The following is a 27,048-nucleotide window of genomic DNA, read 5'->3' as shown; positions in this document are numbered from 1 at the left end:
CCTCATAATGGGATCCCCAGAAGCCAGCCCACCCTGTTTCCTACTGTCAACATGCTCAGCATTCAACTGCCTAGAAGTAGCTCATAAGGAAAGACACAGGGCTCTGTCCAAGATAGCTGGGAAGTAGGCAGTCATCCTGGGGCCTGGCATTATAGGGTCTTTGTACACGCTATGTTTTTTGCCCTTTCTTGCACTGCAACAGTGTGACTGTTTGCATGAGTGGTGTAAACAAACAAGTGAATTTAATGAGATCGCTCGCTTACATTACCCTTGGGATTTAGTGAGTGCTAGCCTCAAGGTCCCCGCAGGTCTTTTAACTAAGGTTTCTCTCAACATGGCTGCCCTATCCCTCCTGCCATGACTTGATATAACAAAAGAAGGAGGGAGGCTTGCTGGTCTAAAATACTGTTGACCTTTCATTGGCTATGATTTCTCTGCACACACTGTTCTGTTTCTGAGGGGTCACCGATAGACCAAGGCAATGTCTGGCTTGGATTTGGTTCTGTATATATTATCATACAGTGGACTGCTGGTCCCCTGTACTCAGCCTCTGCTTCCTGGGAACGGACGGCTTAACTGTCTCTAGCAGTGGGGATCCCTGTATCATGTTTACCCCTATTTATCCTTAATATTAGGTGGGCTGCAGAACAATGGATTTCTGGTTTCTCACAGATCCCCTGTCCTGCAACTCCACCACTCATGGTTAGTTGTCTTTGGGCTCTGCAGGTTTTCTGGGATTGAGTAACCGGTAGCCCTCTGAGCCCTGCCACAGTGTCTTCTTTCTTCTGGATTCAGGTAAGTAGAGAGACTCCTCTGAGCCTCAAAAGGAGAGAGTTCCCTACTCTCCTCCTTTGCCTCTGCTGGGACATAGTCCAAGCATTTTTCCTGGCTGTTTACTCCTTCCAGTTCTCTCCCTGTCTTCCTCTCTCTCCTGCAGTTGTTTCTGGATACATTTTTAAACTGTTCTCTGTCATGCACCCAGCTAACTGGAACTGACAGGAGCTGATAAATCTCAGTGTCTGTGATCTTCCCAGGTCCTGTTCTTTTCCTTCTTGTCTGCAAAAGGTAAGTGTTTGTGCTCAGAGCAACTTCTCCGGCAGTCCTTATAGTCTTTGGGGCCCTTTTCCCAGGTACCCAGAACATCTTTAGGGTGGGCAGTGTGATCCTTGCTGCACAAGTGGGTTTTATGAACCCTTTGAAAGTCTTTCTGGTCCATTAAAGTAAAACTCCTCAGATGTAGTTTAGTTTGGCTCGCCGCAAATTAAAGCATTGTATCCATGGATTCATTGCATGCAAACACAAGGGCACTCAAAGATGTGTAATAAGCCTCTTTGTTCACCAGATGGCACTGTGACTTTTTTGTAGTTCACCCCTTCAAATTGCTTCCACTTTCAAATTGGTTCAGCTTTTTTTTTTCCTTGTGCCATTTGCAAGCTCTGTGCTCCCACAATGACGTGGCATGACACAGGGTGAGGGGTCCCAGACCAGGGGGGCTAGCACTGGACCGTCCCGCTCTCCTGCAGCACTGGCTTAATTCATTTGAAAACCAAGTGTGTGCAAACACTGATGTGTGATGCTCCAAAATAAACAAGTTTAAATTTTATAAACCTATTTAATTTAAAGAGGATTAATTTAATTTAAAGAGGATTAAACTCTGTGGTGTGTACAGGTGCCCACAGAGTCATGATGACCTGAGGAATCAGGAATCAGCAAGGTCAGGAAGCAAGGGTCCCAATAAATTCACAAGCCAGAAGAGGAGGAGCAGACAAGGTCAAGAACCAGAAGCAGTGGTTCTGACTGCAGCCATAAACTTGGGGGGTCAGGAGCCAGCAACTCAGAAAGCAAGGATCTGGGAGTCAGGAACAGGGAGTCAGTGGGCAGGAAACAGAAACCAGGAAAAAGCATTCAGCAAGGCCCAGGAGCCAGAAAACCATGAAAGCAGGCAGCCATCCCCATGCAGGCAACTGAGGCCAGTTAGAAGTAATTAGGCCACTGGCAGCCATGGCCACTCAGGGAACCAGAGCTAACAGCATTTCCAGGATTCTGAGGACATGGCCAGGAAGACTTGCATGGCTCTGAAGAAGTTATTTAACCTTCCCATTCCAAAAGCTTATTTCAGAAAATGTACCTTTCACTATCAGATAAGGACATAACGGTATATATTTGTTCCATTTTTCTGTTTTAGAAGAAGAGGTTCTGTTTGAAAACAAACAGTTACATTATTATTTATAACTTATTTATACTTATAAGTATTATAACTTAATGTACTTATATGAACACAGTCACAAATAACCCCTCCTTTTTTTAAATAAATGTTTACCTTGCTGTGGTAAAATTGTGTGTGCTTTTCCCACTAGGTAAGCCCTCAGGAATAAAGATCAAATAATACAGTAAGCAAAAGAGTTTGTATATACCTATATAAAGTAAAAAATAATAAATATATACTAAACTTTTAAAATAAAGTCACATGGAAGCAAATAGAAATGCAGTCAGGTAAGCGTGTGCAAAGTTCAGAGGAGATAAATGAAAATGAGCTGTAACTGGACTTTAGTCTCTCCTCATTTCATTTATGAAGAAACGCTTCATACTGCATCTAGTCAAATGTACACTGAAGCAAAAAGGTGAGTTTCTTTGCTAAAGACTTTATTCCAGGCTGCAGTTTCATACTTTAAACAAAATGTCCTGCTGTGCCTTCTGCCGTTGTGACTCTCAGACTTATGAGTGACTGGTGCCTCCTGAATCTGGGGGCGTACCCGCAGAAGCTGCTGATGGTGGCAGCCCTGTCAGGGGGGCACCAGCCCTACCGACAGTATCAGTGTCAGCCGTCAGGGGGGGCAGTGGCCCCATCGGGGGGGCACGTGCACCCCCGTGCACCCCCTACCAGTTGCCTATGCTCAGACTCTTGGCCTTAACTTCATGTATACTCAGTATCAGAGAGAATTCTCCTTTGCCAAATTAGAAAAACTCATAGCAGGAAATATTATCTTTGACGAAAACAATCTACTGCACATAAGCATTATCTACAAATTGATTTCATCACATGCTGGTTGCGTATTTCCATACGCCTACCTTTTGCTATTACTTCTAAGTGTTTATAGGAATTTTTATGCGATAGTGTTTACTATCTTAAAATAAAGTTTGATGATATACTTTTTAAAACAAAACATATCTAATGTAGAATAAAAAATTAGGGGGCAGTATTTTCAAAGCCCTTAAGTGAAGTAAGAACCAGAGTCTGATTTTCAGAATTTTGAAACATACCCATATACCAATATTTTTCCAGAATGCATTTTGCTTTTTTTTGGTTGCCTTAACTGTATGCTTATATACTGTATTTACTTGAATCCAAAACAGGTCTTTTTGCCCTTAACAGCATGTTGGAGAAAGCATGTTGGATTCGAGTACTGCCCCAGAGAAGGTGGCAGCTCAGCTCTGACTTCAGCCCCAGGCCCAGGGCTAAAGCCAGAGCTGAGCCGTCACCTTTCCTAGACCAGGGTTAGTGTGGGGGCAGAGGGGTGTGTGGTGGGGGAGCAGGTAGGAGACCTTCCTGTGAGGCTTAGGGAGAGTGCAGGAGAAACCATGCTGCCTCACACCCCCACCGCCCCCACTCCTTACCTTCTGCTCCAGCTCCAGCTCGTCCCTCCAGCTGCCACCATCTGCTTCTGCCTGGCCAGGCTGGGATCATCACCACTGACTTTCCCAGAGCTGGAACGGAGCAAAGCAGAGCCTGGAGGGGCAGGGAGCAAGGGGATGGGGGGCAGGCACCGGCAATAGGTATAGGGTAGGGGGAAGGAGTGGAGTGGGACAGGTATTGGGGTCAAGCACAGGCATGAAGGGGTTAAGAGTCAGGAGGCAAGGAGCAGGGGTCTAGCCCCTCATCCCCACCTCTGCTTTCCCTGCTACATCAGTAGGGGGATGAATTTAAGACAACCCTCCAATAATTAGATTCTATATATAGAAAATTATAACAAATTTGTAATTTTCCATGCATAGAATATAATTACTGGTGATACTGTCTTAAATTGCAAGCCATTTGGATTCAGGTAAATACAGCCTTCTCAAGTGTTTCATTTTTTGCCAAGTTTAATCTTAACTCTGAATTTCATTGAGTTTCTACCTTTTCTTAGAGTTAGGATGATGATGTTGCTGTGATGATCTATGGAGGTGTGAGAGGCAAGAATTGTTGTGGGTGATATCTTTTATTGGACTAACTGTATGATCTCCAGAGGCCTGAGGAAGGGTACTGTAAATCTGGTATATTCTAGGCGAGTCCTCTGACTCAAGACTATGAAGGGTACCCTCTCTCACACTTTCTCATAATAAATAAAAAGCTAAAAGAAAACAAAATCCAAGATTTGTTTTTCTTCATTGGAACTAAAACAAGTATCAAAACATTCTAAACATTTTTAATTAAATGGATTTGCTGTATTTCCATGCAGTCCTTATCTGAAGCTTTACTTTAACAACTTCTGCCCATTCAATAAATGTACAAACGGGATGTATGGATAAATAAAAACATAGTAAGGGGTAAAATTTGTACTAATATGTGGGGTATGTGAATGTATTATTGGGTTACGTGTGTCCAGTCCTTGGCATTGTCCAAAAGGATGTGGTCCTCAGAGGGACAGGGGACCAAAAATGTTACAGGAGTGTTTAGAGATGTCTTCCTCTCTGCCTGTTACTGCTCTATGCCACTAAACCTTTCTTGAGGTTATTTCTGTGCTCCTTGGCCTTCTAAACTGAAACAAGGGTAGGTGCATATACCTTTACCTTGCAGGCCCACTTCCATTAGAGAACCTGAGGAATCATCTCTTCTGAAAGAACAAAGATGATATAAATTCCCCAAGACAAGTCCAGCCCTTCTTTCCTAAGCACAAGGTTTATTTAGGGATTAAAAATAATAGAAAAATATATAGAGATGAACTTCAGCAACTGTCTCAAGAAGCCTAAGGTCTAAGGTTATCTCAGGAAGGTCTAATTCTACTTTCATTCACAGGAAGTATTTTTCTTCTCTGATTCCTACTGGTCCCAATTTGCAGCCTGCCCATCTGTCCTAGCCCACTTCCTCCTGGATGAGTGAAAATGTTCTGCTTTCTATTAGAAAGCCAAGATCATATTGACTTATATTTTTTTTTAGCTAAGCATAACTTAGTATAGCTTAGCTTAGCTATGCATACCTCATTGTCAAAGCAGGTAAAGCATTCTTGGAGATTCCAATCAATTTGTTAAGAAAAGGCTTCTGTATACGTGCAGGGAGGCTGCTCTGATGCACTGTTATTCCAGTGCAGCAGAGCAGTCTCAATTAATCAAGGCTCAATTAATCAAGTCTGCTGGAGCATGGAAATTACCGTGCTCCAGGGAATCCAGCATCATGTGTATCAGCATCCCCGCACTGAAAAAAAATGGCAGCGGGGCACTTTTTTCCTGGTATCTCTGAGTGTTCTGAAGTACTGAGTTTTCTATCTTTTCCCATCCAACGGTTAAATTCTGCAGTTTTCCTCCAATGTACAATATACTGTATATTAACTGTTCTCACTCAGCAGAAACAACACATTTTGATAAAAAGGTTATTAAAGCAACCCGGAACCTGCCAGTACTATCCACAGCTTGAGTCACCATCCATCTGGCATGGCAAAAGCAGCTCTGGGCAGATGCTGGCATCAGTTGTGGATGCACCCAGGAGGTTCTGGATGGGGATCAGGGCATCTACCCAGGGCCACAGCTGATGCTGACATTTCAGCACTGGGTGGAAGCAATCCCACCCACCCACCCACCCACCTAGTTTGGCAGAAACAGTCCCACACACCCACGCAGCACCACATAGTGGCTGAAGCCAGAACCACTGGCTGCCCACAGGCCAGATCCTATGAGTTGCCAGCTGCCCATCCACAGGTCAAATACAATCAGTCGGTGAGCTGGATCTGGCCCATGGGCTGTATTTTGCCCACTCCTGCCTCAAAAAGTGCCTAGGTCTAAATGCAGCTCCCCTGAAGAACTACTTCTCCCTCTTATGTGAGAGAATGTCTTTTATGCCTGTTGGACTTTTTTTTCTGTGTCATCATGCTTGTTCCTTTCATGGTAAAACCCTGTTTTTTAGGTTAACTGGAAATAGGAGATAAAATCTTCAAGCTTCATAGATCTGGCATTCTCTCTCAAATATTACTGAAAGGTGGACTATCGTGGCATTCTTTCTCTTCCTGTATTTTCTGACAGCACCATCCTAAACACATGGGCAAAATGCTGACCCCGGTAAAATCACTAGGAATTTTTTCACTGAATTCAGTGCAGCAAGAAATCCTAGTTTGTCATAGTGCCTATATATGTTTTGAAGAATATAATATTAAGCCAACCAGGCCTGAATACTTTGAGGCTTGGAAAGGTACGAGTGCCTGGCATTGAGATCACTGAAGAAAAGTAGAACAGGCATTTTCACTCATTCCTAAAATATTATACTTGCCTGGAAAAATCCATGCAGGTGTGCCCATGATCAGGAAATTCTGCCCTGGAGAATCCGTTATTGCACCATACCAGTGATTGGTTAAGTACAGCAATAAAAATATCAACTTTAACTGACAGTTCATTGGGTCACCTAAATGCCAGGCCCTTGTTTCTGGGCTGTGTTATTACATTCCAGCATAAGCTCTTACAAGATGTGTACCAAAGTGCTTGAGAGGTTAATTCTGGGACCTATCTGACTCTGTCTTGATAAAGGAAACCATGGTGCAGAGAGTTGCAATCATCGGAGCTGGTGTCAGTGGACTGGCCTCCATTAAGTGCTGTCTGGACGAGGGGCTAAAGCCCACCTGCTTTGAGAGAAGCAATGACATTGGGGGACTCTGGAGGTTCTCAGTAAGTGAGATTTGCTTATCTAGTGACTTTTAAGACTGCTTTTATTTTGGATCTGGTTCCATATTGCCCTGAATGTTGGCATAATTTATATCTGAAGTGTAGACGAAATTGTAGCCATAGTCCTAGGGACAGATGGTGCATTGGACTCAGTAGGCTTCTTTGACTTGATTGGGATGAGAAGATGGAGATCTTTAGAATTTCCATATCTATTCTCCCCATATGAAATCAGTGCATACACAAGAGCTCTGGAATCCAGGTGTGTCCATTCCTCCACTAACATAGTGAAGGTGACTGAAGATTTGTCTACATAAGGAAATTGTCTGGAATAGATACTGTGGAATAAACTGCTCCGTGATAACTATTCCAAAATAGCTTGTAAAGTACACACTCTTACTATGGAATAAAAGCAGCCCCAAAGGGAGTTATTCCAGAATAGCTATAGTGACTTAGATTCATACCCTACCTTAATCTGGAATAACAAGATCTCAGACAGGAAGAAGTGGAAATGTGTTGATTCTGCATATGAGTTTTGCAGCTAGGCCATTTTAACTCTGCTTTGATAACTCAGGTCAAGTAAATTCTTCAACTTCAGTCACTTTTTGAAAATATCCTTGTGTATTTTATGCAGGAAACAACAAAATCTGGGAGGATCAGTGTCTATAGATCTGTGATAACAAACACCTCCAAGGAAATGTCCTGTTTTAGTGATTTCCCCTTCCCAGATAATTTTCCCAACTACCTACACCATTCCAGGCTCTTGAACTACTTTCGAATGTATGCTGAGCACTTTGACCTTCTCAAGTATATACACTTCGGGGTAAGAAGAAAGTTGAAGGTTTGTATGTATCTGCTTTAGGGCAGTCAGTAAAAACAAACAATGAAAAAAGTAACTGATAGCTGCAGTTAACAGGCCAAAACCTCAGATGTGACTGAGGGCATGAAGAGATAAACAGTTAAGTGTGGAGCAAAGTGGGTCAGGGCTTTATGGTACATCAGCTGCTCTCTGATGGCTGCCTGTGTGTACACACTTCACACTATTGTAAGTGGAAATTATACTGTAGTAATGTGCATTCCTTCACTACTGGCTACCATAGCTTAGCTTTCATTTTTCACAGAAGAAGAGCAAATACTCAGGAAATTACCACAGAGCAGCAGAAGTGAGATAAAGTCCTGGTCCTTTTTACCCTGAAATAAACTGTATAACCATAGTCTAAGCCAATGGTGGCCAACCTTTTTGGCAAGCATGCCACAGATTAAGCCCCCCAGTCTGCCATGAGCCACAAACAGGGGCTGCCCACGTGACTTGTGGCACACATGCCACAGGTTGGTCACGCCTGGCCTATGCTACATTTGATGCAGAACTCAAAAGAATGGGAACAAAGATTAATGCTATCTTTGTACTCTCATGGGTATGCTAGAAATAGTCAAGTCACCCCCCTCCCCCCACCCCCCGCCCAGCAGCAAATTAAAGTGGTTTGGGACTGCTCTAACTTATGCTGGTTGACAACACACCACACTCACAGCACATAACCTAGCTTACCTTATTGAGGGAGCTTCTCCGCCTCCTGGCATTACTTCCTGATCGCAAAGCAGCCAAAGCTGGAGATGCTTACTTGGTAGAGCATATTTACAGGTTAAATAACTGTTTGCCCCTCTGAGCATACCACAGATCACAAGCACTAAAAATTAAAAGGTTCACAGGAACAAGTTTTTTTGTTTTTTTTTAATAATAGAATAGTCCATAATGGTGTTTCTTTCTTGTGGTTTAAAATAAGACCACAGTTCACAGCATAAGGAAATGCCCAGATTTTTCTGCCAGTGGCCAGTGGGAAATTGTCACTGAGGCCAATGGGGAACAGAAGTCCTCCATCTTTGATGCTGTTATGGTTTGCAGTGGCCATTATGCAGAGCCACATTTGCCACTGGATTCTTTTCCTGGTAAGTCCTGCATTTCCAGCTCAGCGTATTATGTATAACCATATAAAATATAGGGAGAAATTCAGTTCTGGTCAGAGTGCTCTGAAATTCATCCTTGCACATCATTAGTCAATAAAATAATTTCATCTGTGGGATTGGAATACTGCAACATATGGACTTCCCTGCTGTGCACTGGTGAGTTCTTCATACTGCTCACTGAAGATGGTCATTATGTGTAAAGAGATACTTTATTCCCAAAGTCCTTCAGCTTTCCTTTTCCTAATGTGTATTGCCTACTTACTAATTATACTTCCAACAGACACTATGGTGAGCCATAATTGTGATGGTGATGTATGCAATGTGGGGGAAAAAACACAAACTGATACAAAATGCCTGAAAAGTCACCAGTATGGCATAGTGTGGTAGAGCCAAGATTAAGCATTTCAGGTCTACTGAAGAAAAGAATAAGGCTTTGCAACTCACAAAAAAATAACTCATTCCCTATGAGTCCCTTTCCATCTTGAATGCCTGATGTCACTTTGGGATGCCACCCTCTACCCTCATATTTCTCCCCTTGTATGCCTTTATGGTCCCCAGTCTATATCTTATGGCCAAAGTAAATTTTGCTTCCCATGGGTATAGTTTTCTTCTGATGAACAGGGAAAGCAAAGAATGATGTTATGTGCTGAGTATTGTTGGCAATGATCTAATGAAGCTGGGGGGAGGGGGGGTCTTAATGCCTAAAATGCTGTTATGGTTGTAAAAAGCAACTGACCGCATTTTTATAAAAAGTTGAAAATTTAAAGATTCATATTTTCAGCTGTTGTAAAGCAGCATATCTATTAAATTCAGGGGAGTGATGCTGATTTACACCAAAAAAAGACTGTGGAAAATGAAGATGGAAAGCACTAATATATGAGTGAGGGTGATTCACTGTTGTTATTTGCCTTTTAAGTTATATATAATTCCAGTATCCACCCCCCCGGTCAGACCTGAAGCTTCTCAGCCTAAGTAAAATTAAATATGTTAGAAAAGCTGCAAATTAAGTATGTAATATTAAGTAGCATGAGATTTTAAAAGCATCAACCACAATGGGGCCAGTAGGACAGGGTATTTGACCCTTTCAGTGTATATGGGGTGTGATGCATCACCCAGTCAAGTGAATGGAAAGACTTCCATTGACTTCAAGTGTACTTGTATCCGACAGCTCGCAGGCTGACTGTGCTGTTTGAAGAATGACTGTTCACAAAACAGAAAGACTAGAGGGACTCAAAGGAAATGAAGGATCAGTAACAAAGCTGTCAATAGAATTGTTTCAGTGGAACAAATATATGCCTGTAGTGACAGGAGGTATCCCCTGTTGGTTTTTTTTCTTCAAGGTATAAGAAATCGCTTTAAAGGCCAGTGCCTCCACAGCTGGGAGTACAAAGACTCAGATGATTTCAAAGGAAAAAGAATCCTTGTGGTCGGTACTGGGAATTCTGGAGGAGATATTGCTGTGGACCTCAGTCATGTGGCTGCTCAGGTATAGTTATGTGGTGTTACAAGAGTTTAGGCATATGCATTCTTTAAGCAGGCATGGTGTCATCATAGTGTTCACATACTAGTTATATCTGGTATCTTGTGGCCCACAAACAACCCCATTACTCAGGTATTTACTTTGCAGGAAAACTGCCTGAGGAGGGATGCTGGAGGGTATGATGGGGTAAACAAGCCAGTAAATTAAGATATGTCAAGGTTGGGTATTACCCAGAATCTGTAAAGTATGCAGTGCCTCAAGTCAAGGCACAGTTGTGCAAATCAGTTTAGCAGATTAAATAGTGGGTTTGCATATACTGGAAGTTAAAGAGACCTCCTCAACCAAACTGTTCATCTGGACACTGCTTTCTTATCCCAACCTCGTTCTTTGATATTCAGATTAATTCTCTATCTCCACACAAAAGATCTCTTTATGTCAAAGCAGCAAGTTGACAGTAGAAACAAGAAAGAAACCACATCCCTGAGCAAGAGACTTCCCAATCCTTAATTATTTTGCAGGTATTTCTCAGCACCAGAAGTGGCACATGGGTGGTTAGTCGTGTTTCAAACCAGGGCTTCCCTCTTGACATGGTGTTCACCACACGCTTTGCCAACTGTGTTGAATGGTTGCTCCCATCAGTCCTCGCGAGCAGGATCAAGAGAGAGAAATTCAGCGCATGGTTTAACCATGAAAACTATAGTTTGTTTCAGCAAAAAAGGTGCTTTCTTTGTTGTTATTATTTATTTGTTTGAGGGGGTTGGGAGATAGTTTTGTTTGTTTCCTTTTTTTAATAGATTGATTGGTTTGGGGGGTTGGTTTTGGGGTGGAGGTTTTGAGGGAGTGGGGGTATACATCTCCTATTTCATTTTGGAAATGATTATTGAGTATCAAAAGCCTACATCACCTTTCTTACAGAAATTGTGCTTTGGGATTTAACACATTTTCCAGCAGCAGCAAATTTTCCTATTTATTCCCATGATAAATGTTCGTACAAATTGATTCTTACTTGTGAAACTGATGACAGCTCCTTTGGAAAAACAGCATAATAGATATCCCATCAGGATCTATATTTTGAAGATCAAGAACAGTACGCCATGACAGGCAGGAGACTGGATAGCTTGAAAAACTGATTATAGTAGGTCATGCTCTGGGGTGGCTAAGTCACCCCTTAGTGGCCACCTGACTCCTTGACTTGCTCACACCTCTGGCCTCTCAAGGTCTCTCCTTGTTGCCTTTCCTGCCACATCTTGATGTTATAATTGGACTGGCAGGCTGCCTCTAGAGGTCAGGGGAGGTTGCTTCAGGTCCTAGAGCCTTGTCTGGGCTGAGGCCCCCTGGCACTGGCCCACTACTCTGGCTGGGTCCCTCCATCTGAGGTCGACTGTTGCAGGACCCTAGACTCCCAGACCCCAACACCAGCCTTGCCCTTTGCGGGCTCCGGGCCCCTCAGTCCTGGTCTCACGCTTTGTGGGCTCTGGACTTGTGCCATCAGTCTTTCTGCCACAAACTATAGTCCTGTGCTGGCTGCACCTGAGAGCAGTGCTCCACCCAGCCACTACTTACAGCTTCCATGCTTCTTGGGGTTCACAACTGGGCCTTGGCCATCTTGGCCTTAGCCCACTTATGCTGCTAGCCCTCCCATTGAAGGATTTAGGACCCAGGATGCTCCTGGCACCCTGTTTGGTGGTCTTCTCCCCTCCTACAGCCGCAACCAGTTTTCCAGATCAAACTTCAACACAACAAAAAATATGAGCCTCCACTCCAAAACAAAAGGTCCTGTCCCCTCCCTCAACTCTAGGTCAACATCACACTGTGGTAATGAGCTGCAACGTAAGGCCAAAATATTTAGCTTTGCTGCCTTGGCACAGGGACTTCCTCGCAGCTCTCCGCAATGTGGAGTCCTTTCTTCTTGGCTGGTCAGGCCCCCCCTCTCCCCAGGCCTCAGCTACAGTCCTGGTTTTATAAGGCATCTTACATCCCTAGTACTTTTGCCCCAGGCCTGTCAGTCACTGGCCACACTGTGCCAGCTGCACCTGTGATGGGCAGCCATTTCACCAAAGGGCCCTCTGCCACTATTAGTTCCACCCGGGGGCTGGAACCAGCCAGCTGCTCCCTGGCTCGCTCTCTCCTTCAGTGATGGGATAGGGGCCCCATTACACTGATAAAGACACTTTTAGCATCTAGGCCACTGTGTCAGAATCCACCTACATGAAGGACAGTAACTTCAGTTCATTACACCTTCAGTGCTGTTTGGTGGTCTACAGGAAATGAATTTCTGGCTTTGATCATTGTTCAAGTGAAAAGCTATCCACATGACAATCACCATTGTAAGGCTACTTGCTGTTAAGTCTATGTAATACACAGGAGATGGAGTCTGGCCATTTTAGCATTCCCCCAGGAGGGTATAGGTGCATATAAAGCCCCAGGGATGTTTTTTTCATTGACCACCTGACCCATGCCTGACCCATACCCACCCGTGTGAGAATCACTCACTCTACTTGTCTCATCCCTACTGGAGCATGCTCCTATAGAGATCATAGCAAGCTGCTACAAATGAAAGCAGGTCTTAGGCTGAGAATCAGGAAGCTGTGTCAACTCCTTTACAATTTCCCACCCAATTGAACATAAAACATTTCTTGGTGCAAGATAGAATGCAGCCCATAAAAGGTAGTCCCAGGAAACACAGAATAAACAATCTAGATTCTTTTCTCTTATTTTTATCCACATAATGCATATTTCCCCATTTACATACTTCACAGCTAAAAACATGAATAGTCCCATATCTGCTTCCCTACTATTAGCGCTTCATTGTAAGGTAACCACATTTTCAGCACTGCTTTACTTTTTTGCACCAGGAGGTAGCTAACATTATGTTCAATCTTTTTCCCTTCCTTCTGTGTGCAAGTCAAGAGCTACATTTGATTGTGAATGATGAGCTGCCAAGCTGCATTCTCTGTGGTGCTGTCGTGGTAAAACCAAATGTGAAGGAGTTTACTGAAACCTCGGCTATCTTTGAAGATGAGACTGTCATGGACAACATAGATGTGGTGGTCTTTGCCACAGGATTCACTGTGTCTTTTCCTTTCCTTGAAGAGTCAGTTCAGAATGTCTGCAAAAGCAAGACCTCCCTTTACAAATATGTCTTCCCACCCCAACTGGAGAAGCCAACACTGGCTGTCCTTGGCTTTATACAGCTAACAGGCTCCATCATGGTAGGAACGGAACTCCAGGCTCGCTGGGTCACAAGAGTTTTTAAAGGTAGGGAGACCAATGTCTGAACAAAAATATCCAATGTGTTGACCTTTAAAATTGTCAGCTCACTTTGTATCAGTGACCAAAAAAGCCAATAAAATGTTGGACATAATTGAGAAAGGATTGGAAACAAAACAGAGAACATCATCATGACACTACAGAAAACCATAGTGTGCCCACATCTTGAATACTATGTGCAGTTCTGGCCCCCATATCTGAAAAAGAATGTAGTAGAATTAGAAAATGTACAGAAAAAGACAGCCAGAATGATCAGGGGCCTGGAGCAGCTGTCATACTAGGAGAGACTGAGGTGTCGCAGGGCACCTCGGTGCCCTGCTCCTAGACAGTGGAAACTGCCAGGGAGAGAGCGCCCTAGCAGAACATAACAAGCACAGCTGCGGGTTGCCGGGGCAACTAATGTGAGTCAGCTGGCCAGAAGGGGGCAGGGCCTGGCCCTCATAAAGCCCAGGGCTGAGGCCAAGCTAGTAGTTCCTTGCCAGCAGTCACAGAGGCAGGAGCTAGGAGGTGAGCGCTGTAGGAACCGCTCTAGCTGAGTGAAGGAGGGCAGCTCGAAGAGGTTTGAGCACCATGGTTTAGCCAGGTGACGTAGAGTTAAGTTGTGGCCAAGAGGCTTGTGTTTGGTTGTGGTTGTCTATTACACCGGTGGTTTAGGTGAGGCTCTAGGGGTAGGAGGAGGCCTCATAGGGGGCTCATGGTAAAGTGGGGCCCCCGGTGCCAGTGAGGGCACACTAGGCCCTGAGAGTTGCAGGGCAGAGTTGTGGGGTCAGTTAAGCTCAGAGAGGAGCGGCTAAACCCCAAGGGACCCCAGTGGTGTGGGAACCCTGGTGCTAGTGAGGGCGCAGTATCCTTAAAGGGGCCTCACGGCGGAGCGTGAGGACCCCAGCGCCCAAGGGGGGTACAGCAAGCCCCAGAGAGGGGCCGTATCATTAGGAGCCCAAGAGTGGGTGTAGCAAGCCCCAGAGAGGAAGCAGTATTGTTGAGGAGCCCTAGCATGGGCACAGCAAGTCCCAGAGAAGGGGGACTATTGCGAAGCCCAGGATGGGCGTAGCAAGCCCTGGTAGTAGGCTAGTGCTGCAATAGACCTCAGACAGGGAAAGGGTGCTGCGGTGGACCCCAACGAAAGGGGTTAGCAGTACAGAGCCCAAGAGAAGGGCAAAGTGCAGCAGTGGTCCCCGGCAAAGGGGAGAGCAGCACGGTGTGCCCGGAGGAGGGAGGTTAGCAGTGCAGTGGGCCTAAGAGACAGTAGGGCTCGATACGAAGTCCCAGAGTGGATAAGGGTCCCTGAAAGGGACGACACTTTAGAGAAGGCCTAAAGTTGGCCTCGAGAGCCCCAAGAGAGGGGCAGTATACTAGAGAGAGCCTGGAGTGGGCACAGAGGGGGAGCCCAGGAGGGGGCGCTTCCATAGAGCGTATGGAGTAGGCCCGAGGGAGCGGGCAAGTTGATTTGCGACAGGACAACGTCCAGAACATCTGCAAGGCTTGGGGCATGGTATTAGGGGTTGGTAGGAGCCACGCGTGGCCCTAAGACTAGGGTGCCTGGGGAGCACCCGTCGTACGGGGAGACCCCCCGGGGGGGGGGGTCCAAGAGAACTCGGGGACCACGGGGACGGAGGTCCCGATTAGCCGTGCCCAAGGAGGTGTAAGGCAGTCTCCCAAACTTACTGAACATCAAAGACGTGGCGGGCGAGAATAAGAGGGTGCCCTTGGGCTGGACTTGGCATGGTGAGAGGGACCTCAGGGAGATCACGGCCCTCCTGTGGGACCCCGCCATGACATGAGGGTATAGAATAATGGTTAGAATGAGAGACCCAGTTCAATGCTCTCCCTTTCTAGCATCCCTCCTGCCACTGTTGGAGACAGAATACTGGGTGAGGTGGACCACTGGTCTGACCCAGTATGGTACTTGTTATGTTCTTATATGAGATTCTATACTGTCCTGTGGCATCAGTGCCAGAATCCACTCATGGATAGAAGAGCATACTCTAGACCTGGACTGTACAACACTGGCAATGCGTAGCAGGTGCATGCGGGTGTCCTTACTTGGGCAAAACTCTCTTCAACATCACTGAATATTTCAGGCCAGTACAGGCTAGGTATGATCAACATCTGGCCTTCTGGCACAGGGTAGATTCTTGGCTGTCTTGTTTGACTATGTACATCTGTGCAGACTAGGGCAAAAGGACCTGTCCCATACTTTAAAAGAACTCAGGTCCCACAATATGGCACTTGTAGAGTATAATTCCTCATAAAAAGATCACATTAGCTTCAGTGGGAAACAAATGGTTTCGTAACTTTTATAACCAGTTGATGAAGATTCTCCTAGCTCTGGATTTCAATGAACCTGTGCTGCTTGACCCCCAGCTGAGGCTGACTCTTTCTACCAAGCCCAACTTGCGCTGACTATTTCTCAGCTCATAAGTAATTGAGGAAGGAGCTTAGTGCGCCACCTGGCTTGAAGATTGAAAGAAAGCTGCTTTCCCTTCCAAGTGATGTTACATTCCCTGGATTCTCTTTTGTTTTCAGGGTCAAATAAGCTCCCTCAAGTCAGCAGAATGATGACTGATGTTTCCAAGGAAAAGGAACTTTTAATGAAACGGTATGAAATGTTATCTATTCTTTTGCATGTTATGGCTGTGATGCTCCCCTCTATCATATGGATGCTGAATGGGGAAAGGAAGCCCCTAAGAACAGTTCTATCAGGCTTACATACCTCTAAGGGACCCTACTGTTCCAGAATCTCAGTACCTTGCAAACTTTTAATGCATCTATCACCAAGTTGTGCCTGTGGAGCAAGGAAGTGCTGTTTTACAGATGGGAGATGGAGACACTGGGCAGCTGTGTGACTTTCCAAGGCGACATAGGAGCTTTGTCTTGAAGTCAGATCTCTCAAAACCTCAACTAGGAGTCTAGTAACATGTTCACTTGCAGCAGTCGCAAATCATTGGAATGTTGTGAAGTATTAATGTTAGTATGTGTCAGGAAACATGATACAGTCTTGAGAGAATCTTCACCTGAAAGGAAGTAACATGTGTTTGATCACATTTTAACTGCACTTAGTAGGTGTTAAGCTGAACAGTTGACACTGCCTTAAGATCCTGAATGTTGTGGCAGCGTTCATCAAAATAACTCAGTAGCTAGATTAAACAAAACCCTTTTTGCTCCATTTTTTCCCTTTTCCCTGTATCAGTTTGAGTTTTAGCTTATTCACCTACAGAATCAAACAGCAGTTTTAGAGGCAGAAAAAAAGCCTGCCGTAACATAGCAATGTACAACCAGAGATCATAGAATGTCACTCACCAGGGGGGTAGGTTTGCGGGGGGTCTTTTAAAACATTTATTTGGTTTCATTTATGTGGGTCTGCACCTTCCTCGATCTTTGCTTAGAAACACAGCTTCAAAACCACAGAGAAATGGCACTGGTTAGGTACAACAGCCCCAGGTTTACTCAAAAGGATCACAAACCTCTGTGCAAAATCCAGGCTGAGTCTTTAGCTGTAGCAGGACAAAAGCAGAACAAAAGCAGAGCTGTACATCTGCTGGGATTTCACAGTGTTTCTTTCATGCAACAAAAAGTGCTGAATAAAGTTACTTTTCCTCCAGGACAGTGGCACCATCTTGTGGCCAGATACAAGATGGCCTTTACTTTTCCTACATGGGAAAGTTCATAATAGCAGTGTCAGCCACTGACTGAAGCTAGAAGAGTTCTGGTTTCAAGTTTTTCTGGTGAGACCTATGCTAGAACAGAACATCATTTTATACTAGTATCTGTTAAAGCCAAACAGACCAGTATTAAGATGCTGGCAGAAGGACCCATCTGACAGCTACCGTGTCCATTTATTAACCCTGTCTTAGTTCAGGAGGGTTTCATCAGCCTAACCTAGTTTAGTTCCAGAGTACTGTCCTTGGATGAACATGGTGGAACTGTAGGAAATACACCTCAGCCCTTGTGCACCTTTCCCCTAGACAGAGAAGCTGCAGATGATGTGAACTATACATCTTAGGGGGAAGTAGCGAGAAAATATAAGAAAGGAAGAGCTTGAGTGGTTTCAGAGAGAGCCATAAAGTACAGAGCTGTCCATACACTTGAAATGATCTATAAAGAGGTTTTTAAATTCTTTTTCTGTTCAATAAAAACTCTAATATCTGACCTGCAGAACCCAGGACCTCAACAGTTGTCTTTCTGTAACAGGAGGCCTTCCTGGGGCTGGTCAGTTATTGGCCTGCCAGCCTGTCTCTGGGCTAACCACCCACCATCCTCACCTGTCATGCCTTGATGATAATAATTAAGATGTTAACCAGGCAGGAGGCTGCCCATTTACTTGCTCAGTGCTAAGGGCATTACACATGGCTCCAACCTTCCTTTACTGTGTCCCATGCCTCACAGATTGCATCCCAGGCAGCTAAGATCACTTGTACCATTCTCCCTCTCAAGCTGTGGTCCCCTTTCTAGGACCTTTGGCCTCCCAGGCCCTGGCCCTACCTGCATCAGGTCAGTTGGCCCCCAGGCTTCTGGCTCTGGGTGTCCCTCAGCTGGTGGGCCCCTGGCTCTTTTGACCCCACCCCGTCAGGTCCTGGCCCCAGCATTGACCAGTTCAAGGATCTATCCGGTCAAGTCTGAGTAGCTTGCCTTCTCTTCCTTCAAACTCAGCTATATCAGCTGAGCCTCAGCCTTCTCAGTGTTTACTCAGCTCAGGGCTTCCTGCCCATACCAACTCATCTCAGGCTCCCAGCCCATAACAACTCTGTTCTGAGCTCTCTGCCCAGAACAACTCAGCTCCGGGGTCTTGACCGTGGGGGCTGGGGTTATAAGATGCCCCTTACTCACCTTTCACTGACAAGGAGACTGGCCTGGCATTTCTCAGAACTACCCTGCCACAGGTAGCCCCACCAGACCATCCTGCCCCAACAGGGTGCAGTTTTCAGTTATATCTAGGCCCTGGAGCCTCCTCCTTCCCCACAACTCCAGCTTATATACATCCAAGCATGTTCCATGATGTTGTGAGCAGCAGCTCCAGCCAGGCGTCATTTTTTCGGCTGCCAGCAACAGACTGCTGGTTCAGCCCTGAGGGCCTGGGTCTAAAATGGAGCCTGCTCCTCCCCCTCCTCCAATCCCAAAGCCCTCCTGTGGTCTTGTGACTGCCTCATTACTCTCACACACACCTGCTGGCTGCCCTGCTGTCTGTTTCAAATGCTTAAAGTGGCAGGCACCAACAGTACCCTGCCACGCTTCCCTTTGGTGAGGCGGGGCGGGGAGGGGGACAAGGCAATGGGGGACACAGAGCTGGGACTAGATAATTTCCACCCCAAATCTGTTATAGGAAACCACAGGTCCAGTGACCAATATTTTTAACAAATATAAGGTGGTACCATATAATTAGAAAATAGCATATAAAGTGTTAAAGAAAAGAGAAACAAGTGATCTAAGCAACTGTAGGCCTATTAGTTTGACCTTAATAGTATGAAAGGGTTTAGAACAAATTTTGAAGGAAAGGATAATTATAAATATGGAGGTACCTGAATAATGGGGCTAACATGCAAAATAGGTTTGCCAAAGGAGAGCATACCAGGCTAATCTGATAGCTATAAGAGCAGTATATCTAAGCTACCTGGACTTCAGTAAAGCACCTGCTATGGTGACACATGGGAAATTATCAATGAAGCAGGGGAACACAAGGACTAAGGCTAAGGAACTTGCTAAATGAGAGTTGAGTGGGAACTACCAGGCTGGAGGGAGTTTACTAGTGGAGTGGCTCAAGGATCAGTTCTGGGACTGAGCTTGTTAAATATTTTCATAAATTATCCTGGCACAAAAAATGAGAGCGTGCTAATGGCACAAAGATGAGAGGTGTCATCAGTTGAGAGGAGGATCAGCATGATGACCTTGAGAACCAGAATAAGAAAAATAGGATGAAAAGTAATCATACAAAATGGAACATGGTATAATTGGGAAATCATGAGAAACTTCAGCTAGGAGTTAATATCTTATCTGCTGAAAACATCAGAGGATAAAAAGGATTTTTGTATACTACTTAATCACTGAATGACTACAGGCCTCCAAAGGGATGTGGTCATGGACCTATAATCTCCTCCCCTGTGGGGGACTTCCTGTGCCTCACCGTATTCATTCACCTTTTCTCAATCTGTTGTATGTGTGCTGCACTTTATTAGAGATGATGACGTAGCCAAAATTATTAGAGATAACATGGCTAAAACTCAGTTAATTAATCTTATTATATTGTAGCTGTAATGATCCAAGGAACGTATGTAAAGCAAAATTTGTTTGGCAGTATTTTTATTGGATTAACTATATAGTTGAGAAAGATGGGAGGGCTCTAAATTTTGTATTGTATTTTTTCCCCTAGTGTCTATCTTAAGCTGTATCTGCTTTTTGTTTCTCCCATTCATTTTGGTGAAGACCATAAATTTGGTTTTAAATGTGGTGTTATAATATTTTAGCAGCCGTTTCTCAGTGTAGGCTACTTTCTAGTTTGCCCTTTTGAGTATTTGCTCCTGCTTGGAGCTTTGAATGAATCAGGATATTTCAATGATATATTTTATCTTTATTTGGAAAGAAGATGCGCTAATAACAATATAGGAATATTCTTTTATTTATTTGCTCTTGTTTCCTAATGAAGGGGTTTTTCCAGAGATTACAACAATACAAGAGCAAGTTTTGTTGTTTACATGGATGAAATTGCATCATGTATTGGTGTAAAGCCCAACGTACTGCTGCTGTTCCTGACGGATCCAAAGCTGGCTCTGGAGGTCTTCTTTGGCCCATGCACACCCTACCAATACCGTCTAGTGGGACCAGGAAAATGGGGAGGAGCCAGAAATGCCATCCTGACTCAGTGGCAGCGGGTGCTGACACCTCTGAGGACACGAGTTGTCAATGATTCTCCCAATCAGTCCTCAGCTTTGGGCTGGTTTACACTTCTTGGTCTGCCTGCATTTCTTGGTGCCATTTTCCTTATTTTCAAATATTCCCCTCAGCTGCGGTTCCCTGGAGTATGTCTTAATGGTGACATTTCCTTTTGGGCAAGAGATTTTATGAAAGGAGGGCTCTGATTTCCTAGTGAGAGTTCTAAGATGGTCAAAACTATTGACCAGCTCCAAGAAGCATTTAGATTCCTCCAGCCAAGCACATCCCAAGCAAATCCTTGATGAAGCCCACTGTTTACCTTGACATAATAAACAAGGAAATGAAAACCTAGTTTCAACCAACTTGCTCCTTGCTTCAAATCTGTATTAACATTTTAGCCAAAATTCCTTTTACACTCAAGACTACCCATCTACCCACATGCCACCAGTAGTAATTTGTAGAACTGTGTGAAGCTTCAGTCCCTGATTCGATTCAGCAGAGATTCGACCCAATTCAGTGGCCAAATCTCCAAATCGAATCAGAGGACCCTTTAATCTCTCTGAATTGAATCGGAACCCTCCAAATCAATTCAGAGAGATTCAGAAAGATTTGGCAATTCAGACGTAGAGACAGCTTTAAATGTTTTTTCTACATACCTCTAGGTAGCAGGGGCTCATGAATGCTGCAATGCTGGGGCACATGGAAGCACAGAGGGCTCCCCAGCGCACTCAGCAGCAGACACAGAAGTGGATCAGAAGCACTTCCGGTCTGCTTCTGGGTCCACTGGGGCGTGCACCAGCGCCCCCCCCCCCCCCCCCCCCCCCGTAGCCCCTCAGCTCAGCAACTGGTGCCTCCTGGGTCTCAGGGTCCCCCTGTGACTGATTGCCGAGCCGGGAAGACGTGGGGGCAGGGGAGGGGGGGCCCTGTGTGCTCCCCGGTAGACCTGGAAGTGAACCAGTCCGCTTCCAGGTTCACCGCCGAGCACGTGGGAAGGCCCCCTGCGCTCCTGTGGGATGCTCCATCCACCCCAGCATTGCAGCGCTCATGAGCCGCGCTGGTACCTTGAGGTATGTAGAAAAAACTTTTAAAGCTGTGTCTATGCCCGAATCACTGATTCTCTGAATCAGCTTTGAATCTTCAGATTCAGCTGAATCGAATCAGGGACAGTGATCCAAATCAACAAATCAAATCACTGTCCCCGATTCAGGCCAAATCCAAATTGTATAGGGCCTGTTTTGCACACCCCTAAGAATTTGACCTTCAAATCAAGCCCACAGGTGAGAGCCCTACTTGGGTACCTTTAATAGAATTGGAGAGAAGAGCAAGGGGACCATCAAGCTACCAAAACAAAGCCTCAGATGACTTGAACTGAAAATGTATCATGTATTTCATTTACCTTTCAGCACTGAACCTGCTTATTTGCTATGGGGTCATTTAGCTTGAATGTGAAAATAGACTAGTTAGCTTCAGTTTTACAGAAAGCTGATTTCTAAACATTTTCACTTCCTGATGCTTTTCCAGAAGACCTTTGTTCAACTGCTGCTTGCTTCCAGGTGAGGTGCTTATGAATGATGAGTCAGGGTCACAAAACCTTTTATACCACTTGGTGTAATTTACAGCAGTACCAAAAGGGATGGCAAAGCTATACCATTCTGATTTAGTAGCACTCCATACTCACTTTGAACTGATGAAAATGGACAGAGGATTTGGTACTTAGGAGACTTCAGAGAAGGAGTTGTGGCACCATTATCTAATGAAAGCTGTGGCTCTTGTAGCCAGTCTGGTGCTGGGGCGGCAAAGTCATCCTCTGGTGGCCACCTGCTCTTGCCCTTTGCAGGCTGTGGCTCCTCAGCCCCAGTCTTTGCTGTGTGCCACCACAGTCATTCCATTAACAGCAGTGCTCCCCTTTAGAAGGGTCTAGGGCCCAGAGTTCCCTTGGCATGCTTCTTGGTGGTCTCCTCCATCTACACATGCACAATCTGGTCCTCCAGTATTTAAACACAAGCACAACAATATGAGCATCTGTTCTCAAACAAAGGTTCCTTCCAACCCTGGATCAATACCACATTGTGGCAACAAGCTACAGTGCCAGGCCCAAAATATTTATCTTCTGCCTGGTAGTTCAGGGGCTTCCTTCCAGCTTCCCTGCAGTCTGGAGCCCTTCTTCCCTGGCAGGTCAGGCCCCTCTCTTCCCCTGAGTTCTGCTGCTTACAGCCTACAGGGCCAGCCTGCCCCCCTTTGCCAGAAGCCCTAGGCTTGTGTCCTTCTAATCCCCACCCTTTTTGCTCATGTGGCTCCCCAGCTACACACAGGGGTTTCTCCTTTGCCTAATGGCAAGCTTCTGCTCCTCTGCTGCAGCCCCACACAGAAGGCTTAGCCTGCTGTACTCCAGCACCGTACCTAGCCTCCTGGCGGGCCTGTGCAAACTTTTAGTATCAGGCCCCTCTTCACCAGAGATAATGATAATATTAATCAAAAAATTACCTTTCTGTCTGGGCCCCAGCAGCCTCCTGGTTTGCCCATGCCTGTGTCTGGCCCTGCTGTACTCTCCCCTGATAGTGAAAGAGGCTTCTGGCTCCATGTCACACTGTGCATTACACTGACTTCAGGTTAGCAAAACATGGGACAAGCTTACCCAGAGTGTGCCCTCTACCCTAGGGCACAATGACTAGCACAACTAAGGGGGTGTTGAACATGAAGCATGCTATGGAGAGAATTCATGGTTCACATTGGGTTAAATCAGCAGTGATGAAGGGGCCAAAATACAGATATGGTGCTTCCAACTTAAGGGGTGTGATGCCACATGTGATTCCAACTTAAAAGGATGAGAAACCAGGCACCAGATCCTGCCCTGGGAAGGTAAGTGATCCAGGGCTCCCTGTGCCTTTGACTTGCTGAGTGTTTGGTGGACTGTGTATGTTTTGGGCATGTACTGTGAGAAGCTGGGAGTGTTGCTAGCTGAGTGGTTGCTGAGTGATTGCTACCTGTGCTTGACAAAAGCCCTAACGATGGAGCAGATCCAGTCCAGGCCCAGAAGGATTTAAAAGAAGACTCCCTGAATGACCAGGGAGCAGGCAAGAGAGCTATAGGAATAAGTGATGAGACTCCAAAGCATCCTATGCCACGAGAAGTCCATCCATTCAATGCTGAAAGAGATCTCCAGGACCGTGGAAGGACTGCCAAAGGCAGCGCTAGAGAAGGAAGAGGATATGGACTCCGAGGGAGGTGAAAGCTGGAAGGTTGTGACTTTTGGCAGCAAGCAGAAATCTTCTCTGCCTGCAGCAGTTAATCTGGAGAACAGATATGGAGCCCTAGGAACAGAAAGTAAGAAGCATGTTCTATTGGTGGAGGAGGACGGGCCTGGCCTCCCCAAGGTGGGAAGGATCTAGACAACCACCACCAAGAAGAAGTGATGAATGATAGTGGTTGGAGACTCCCTGGTGGTTGGATGAAGAGGACAGAGGCATCCATCTACTGGCCTGACCTGTTGTCTCAGGAAGTCTGCTGCTTGCCTGGAGCATGAATCCCAGATGTCACAGGATTACCAAGACTCATCTGGCCCTCTAAATACTACCCCATTCTGCTCATTCATGTGGGCACCAATGATACTTCCAGGGGAGACCTTGAGCAGATCAACAGTGACTACAAGGCTCTGAACGAAAGGGTGAAGGAGACGGGAGCTTAGGTGGTTTTCTCAATTCATCTGGTTAAGGGAAAGGGCTCGGGCAGGAGCGGGTGCTTCCTGCAGATCAATGCATGGCTGCACAAGCAGTGTCACCAGCAGGGCTTTGGCTTCTTTGACCATGGGAGATGTTTCAAGAAAAAGGATTGCTAGGAAGAGATGGGATCCATCTGACAAAGAGAGGGAAGAGCATCTTCTCAGACAGGCTCGCTAATCTAGTGAGGAAGGCTTTAAACTAGGTTTGTCAGGAGTTGGAAACCAAAGCCCTGAAGTAAGTGAGAAAGCGGGTGACCTGGAGGAAGTACAAGCAGGAGTAGGCAAGAGGGGAGGTGTTCTCATTCTTCCTGAGAATTAGAGCAATTGGCTAGTTACTGCAGGTATCTACACAAACGCATGGAGCTTGGGAAACAAGCAGGAAGAACTGGAAGTCCTCACACTGTCACAGAACTATGACATGACTGGAATAACAGAGATGTGGTGGGATAGCTCACTTGACTGGAGCACTGTCATGGGTACAAACTGTTCAGGAAGGACGGGGGTGGGAGGAAAGAAGAGGAGAAGGAGTTGCACTTTATGTAAAATAACCGTATGATTGCTCAGAGCTCCAGTATGAAACTGGAAACAGGTCTGTCAAAAGTCCCTGGGTTCAAGTCAGAAGGCAGAGTAACAAGGCTAATGTTGTGGTGGGGGTCTGCTATAGACCACCAGACCAAGAGGATGTGGTAGATGGGGCTTTTTTCAAACAGCTGACAGAAGTTTCCATGTGACAGGCCCTAATTCTCATGGGAGATTTCAATAACCCTAACATCTGCTGGGAGGGCAAAACAGCAGTGCACAGGCAATCTAGGAAGTGTTTGGAGAGTGTTGGGAACAACTTCCTGCCACAAGTGCTGGAGGGGCCAACTAGGGGCCGTGCTTTTCTTGACCTGCTGCTCACAAACAGGGAAGAATTGGTGGGGATTAGTGGATGGCAACTTGGGTAGCAGCAATCACGAGATGACAGTTCAGGATCCTAAGGAAAGAAAGGATAGAGAGCAGCAGAGTAAGGACCCTAGACTTCAGAAAAGCAGACTTCGACTTGCTCGGGGAATTGATGGGCAGGATCACCTAGGCAGCCAGTCTGAAGGGGAAAGGAGTCCAGAAGAGCTAGCTGTTCTTTAAAGAAACCTTACTGAGAGTGCAGGAACAAACCATCCTGAGGTGCAGAAAGACTAGCAAGTATGGCATAAGGACAACTTGGCTTAGCAGGAAATTCTTCATTAAGCTATATACATCACAAAAAGGAAGCTTATAATCAGGGATCTGGATTTTCCATTTCCCATGGAAAAACAGAAAAAAACCCATAGATTTTCCCTTTAATGGAGAAAAAAGTGGATTTTCCATTTTAACAGAGATACACGTGGATTTTCCCCTTTGGCAAAGAGCTCTCTGCAGGCTGGCAGAGTTCCAGCCTGCAACAGCTTCTGGTAAAAAGGGCAGCAAACCCTGAGCCCTGTCCCGAGGGAGAGGGGGAAGGGCCAGGGGCAGGGGCAGGGCCAGAGACTCTTAGTCAGCCAGGGATTGGCTCAGGCTCACTTTCCCTCCTGAAACCTTTGGGGTAAGTGGGGCTTGCAGGGAGCTGGAGGCCCCCTCTGGCCAGGGCTAATGGGGTGAGAGGCTGCAGGTTGGGGATGGGGGCCACCAGCAGGGCTGGGGGGGCTCTGTGGGTCAGCTATGGGTGACTGTCAGGGCTGGGGGGGAGGCTGGTGGCTGTGGGAAGAGCTAGCAGGGCGGGACTGTATGGGTGGGGGCTAAGGGAGCAGGAAGTTGTCTGCATGTGCTCTCAGACCAGCATGGGAGAACCTAGGCAGCATCTCCGCACCCCACTGGAGGTGGGGAATACCAGGCAGGTACCTAACAGTGTTGAGCAGCCGGGATAGCTGCCCGGCTCCTGTGAGGAGGAGGGAGTGGAAACAGCGCAGTGCTGGAGCTCAGGGGATGCTGTGGCATACCAGAGGCCAGGGCGTGTGTCAATCTGCTGTTGCCATCCATGCACCATTAGGCTGGGTGGGCTCTGTGCCTCCATATGGGGCTTCCAGCAGTCCAGCCAGAAGCTGCATGTGGAGGCAAGCAGGAGCCCACCTGGATCAAGGGTATGCAATGCAATGCCCCTATGCAGCTTCTCTCTGGAGTGCTGCAAGCCCCACATGGAAGGACAGCCCAGCCCAACCTGGTGGCACGTGGACCCAAGAGCCACGTGCCATCGGGCCAGGTGGGAAATCACACATGGAAGCATGGAATTGCATGCCATCAGGCCAGGCAGGTTTCTCCTTGCCTCCGCATGTGGCATCCTGCAGGGGTGCTGGAAGCCCCATGTGGAAGCACGGAGCCTGCCTGGCCCAATGATGCATGACTCCAGGTTGCAGTGCCATGATGCGCACATGCTGGCATGGAGCCAACCTGCTCTGGTGGGAAGGAGCATGCCAGCAGGCTGGGCTGGGTTGGCTTGGTGCTAGTATGTGTAGGCCCTGGGACTCTGCCAGAGGCATGTGCTGCCGACGGCTCTGCCTGCTGTGGGCATGAGCATCCCAAGGGCCTGCTGCTGCTGATCCGCAGGTGGTAAGGGCTGTGCACCACAAACCCCACATCTTCCCACAACCCCACACACACACACAACCACCCCCAAACCCCTTCACAACACCCCCCACAAACCCCGCATACTGCCATATCTACACCCCCCTCCTGGTGCACAACAGGAGCTGCTGCCAGAAGAAAGCAAGTGGCAGGTAGGCAGGGAGTGAGGGGCACCGGCAGGGTTGGGGGTGCTGTGGCTTGGAAGTGAGAGGCAATGGCATATCAGGGCTGCTCAGCACAAAGCAGGCAACTGCAGCTGGACCCATGTCCTGGTAAGTGAGAGGGGCAGCAGGAGCTTTGATTTTCCATGATGAAAAACCCAAAATCAAATGCC

The 27,048-nt window shown here is 46.4% G+C and overlaps 1 protein-coding gene across 6 annotated transcripts in view; it reads left to right on the top strand.

Moving 5' to 3' along the window:
- Window positions 1–937: 937 nt before the first annotated feature.
- The window catches only part of LOC102576869 (dimethylaniline monooxygenase [N-oxide-forming] 2), a 31,383-nt gene continuing 5,272 nt past the window's right edge, over window positions 938–27,048 (top strand). For 2 of the 6 annotated variants that reach the window (XM_059728295.1, XM_059728296.1), the window contains exons 1-8: window positions 6,098–6,249; window positions 6,712–6,849; window positions 7,478–7,666; window positions 8,625–8,787; window positions 10,146–10,291; window positions 10,804–11,003; window positions 13,191–13,543; window positions 16,082–16,154. In XM_059728295.1, coding sequence (XP_059584278.1) covers window positions 6,229–6,249; window positions 6,712–6,849; window positions 7,478–7,666; window positions 8,625–8,787; window positions 10,146–10,291; window positions 10,804–11,003; window positions 13,191–13,543; window positions 16,082–16,154 — 1,283 coding nt within the window. In that variant the 5' untranslated portion in view covers window positions 6,098–6,228. Of the gene's footprint in view, window positions 1,066–2,357; window positions 2,391–2,519; window positions 2,622–6,097; window positions 6,250–6,711; window positions 6,850–7,477; window positions 7,667–8,624; window positions 8,788–10,145; window positions 10,292–10,803; window positions 11,004–13,190; window positions 13,544–16,081; window positions 16,155–20,192; window positions 20,771–27,048 lie in introns of those variants that run through there. The other 4 variants (XM_019486497.2, XM_019486498.2, XM_019486499.2 and 1 more) reach the window with 4 other exon arrangements.

The sequence above is a fragment of the Alligator mississippiensis genome, chromosome 5 (genome assembly GCF_030867095.1).
Source record: "Alligator mississippiensis isolate rAllMis1 chromosome 5, rAllMis1, whole genome shotgun sequence".
NCBI lineage: Eukaryota > Metazoa > Chordata > Crocodylia > Alligatoridae > Alligator > Alligator mississippiensis.
This window is presented reverse-complemented; position numbering and strand designations above follow the sequence as displayed.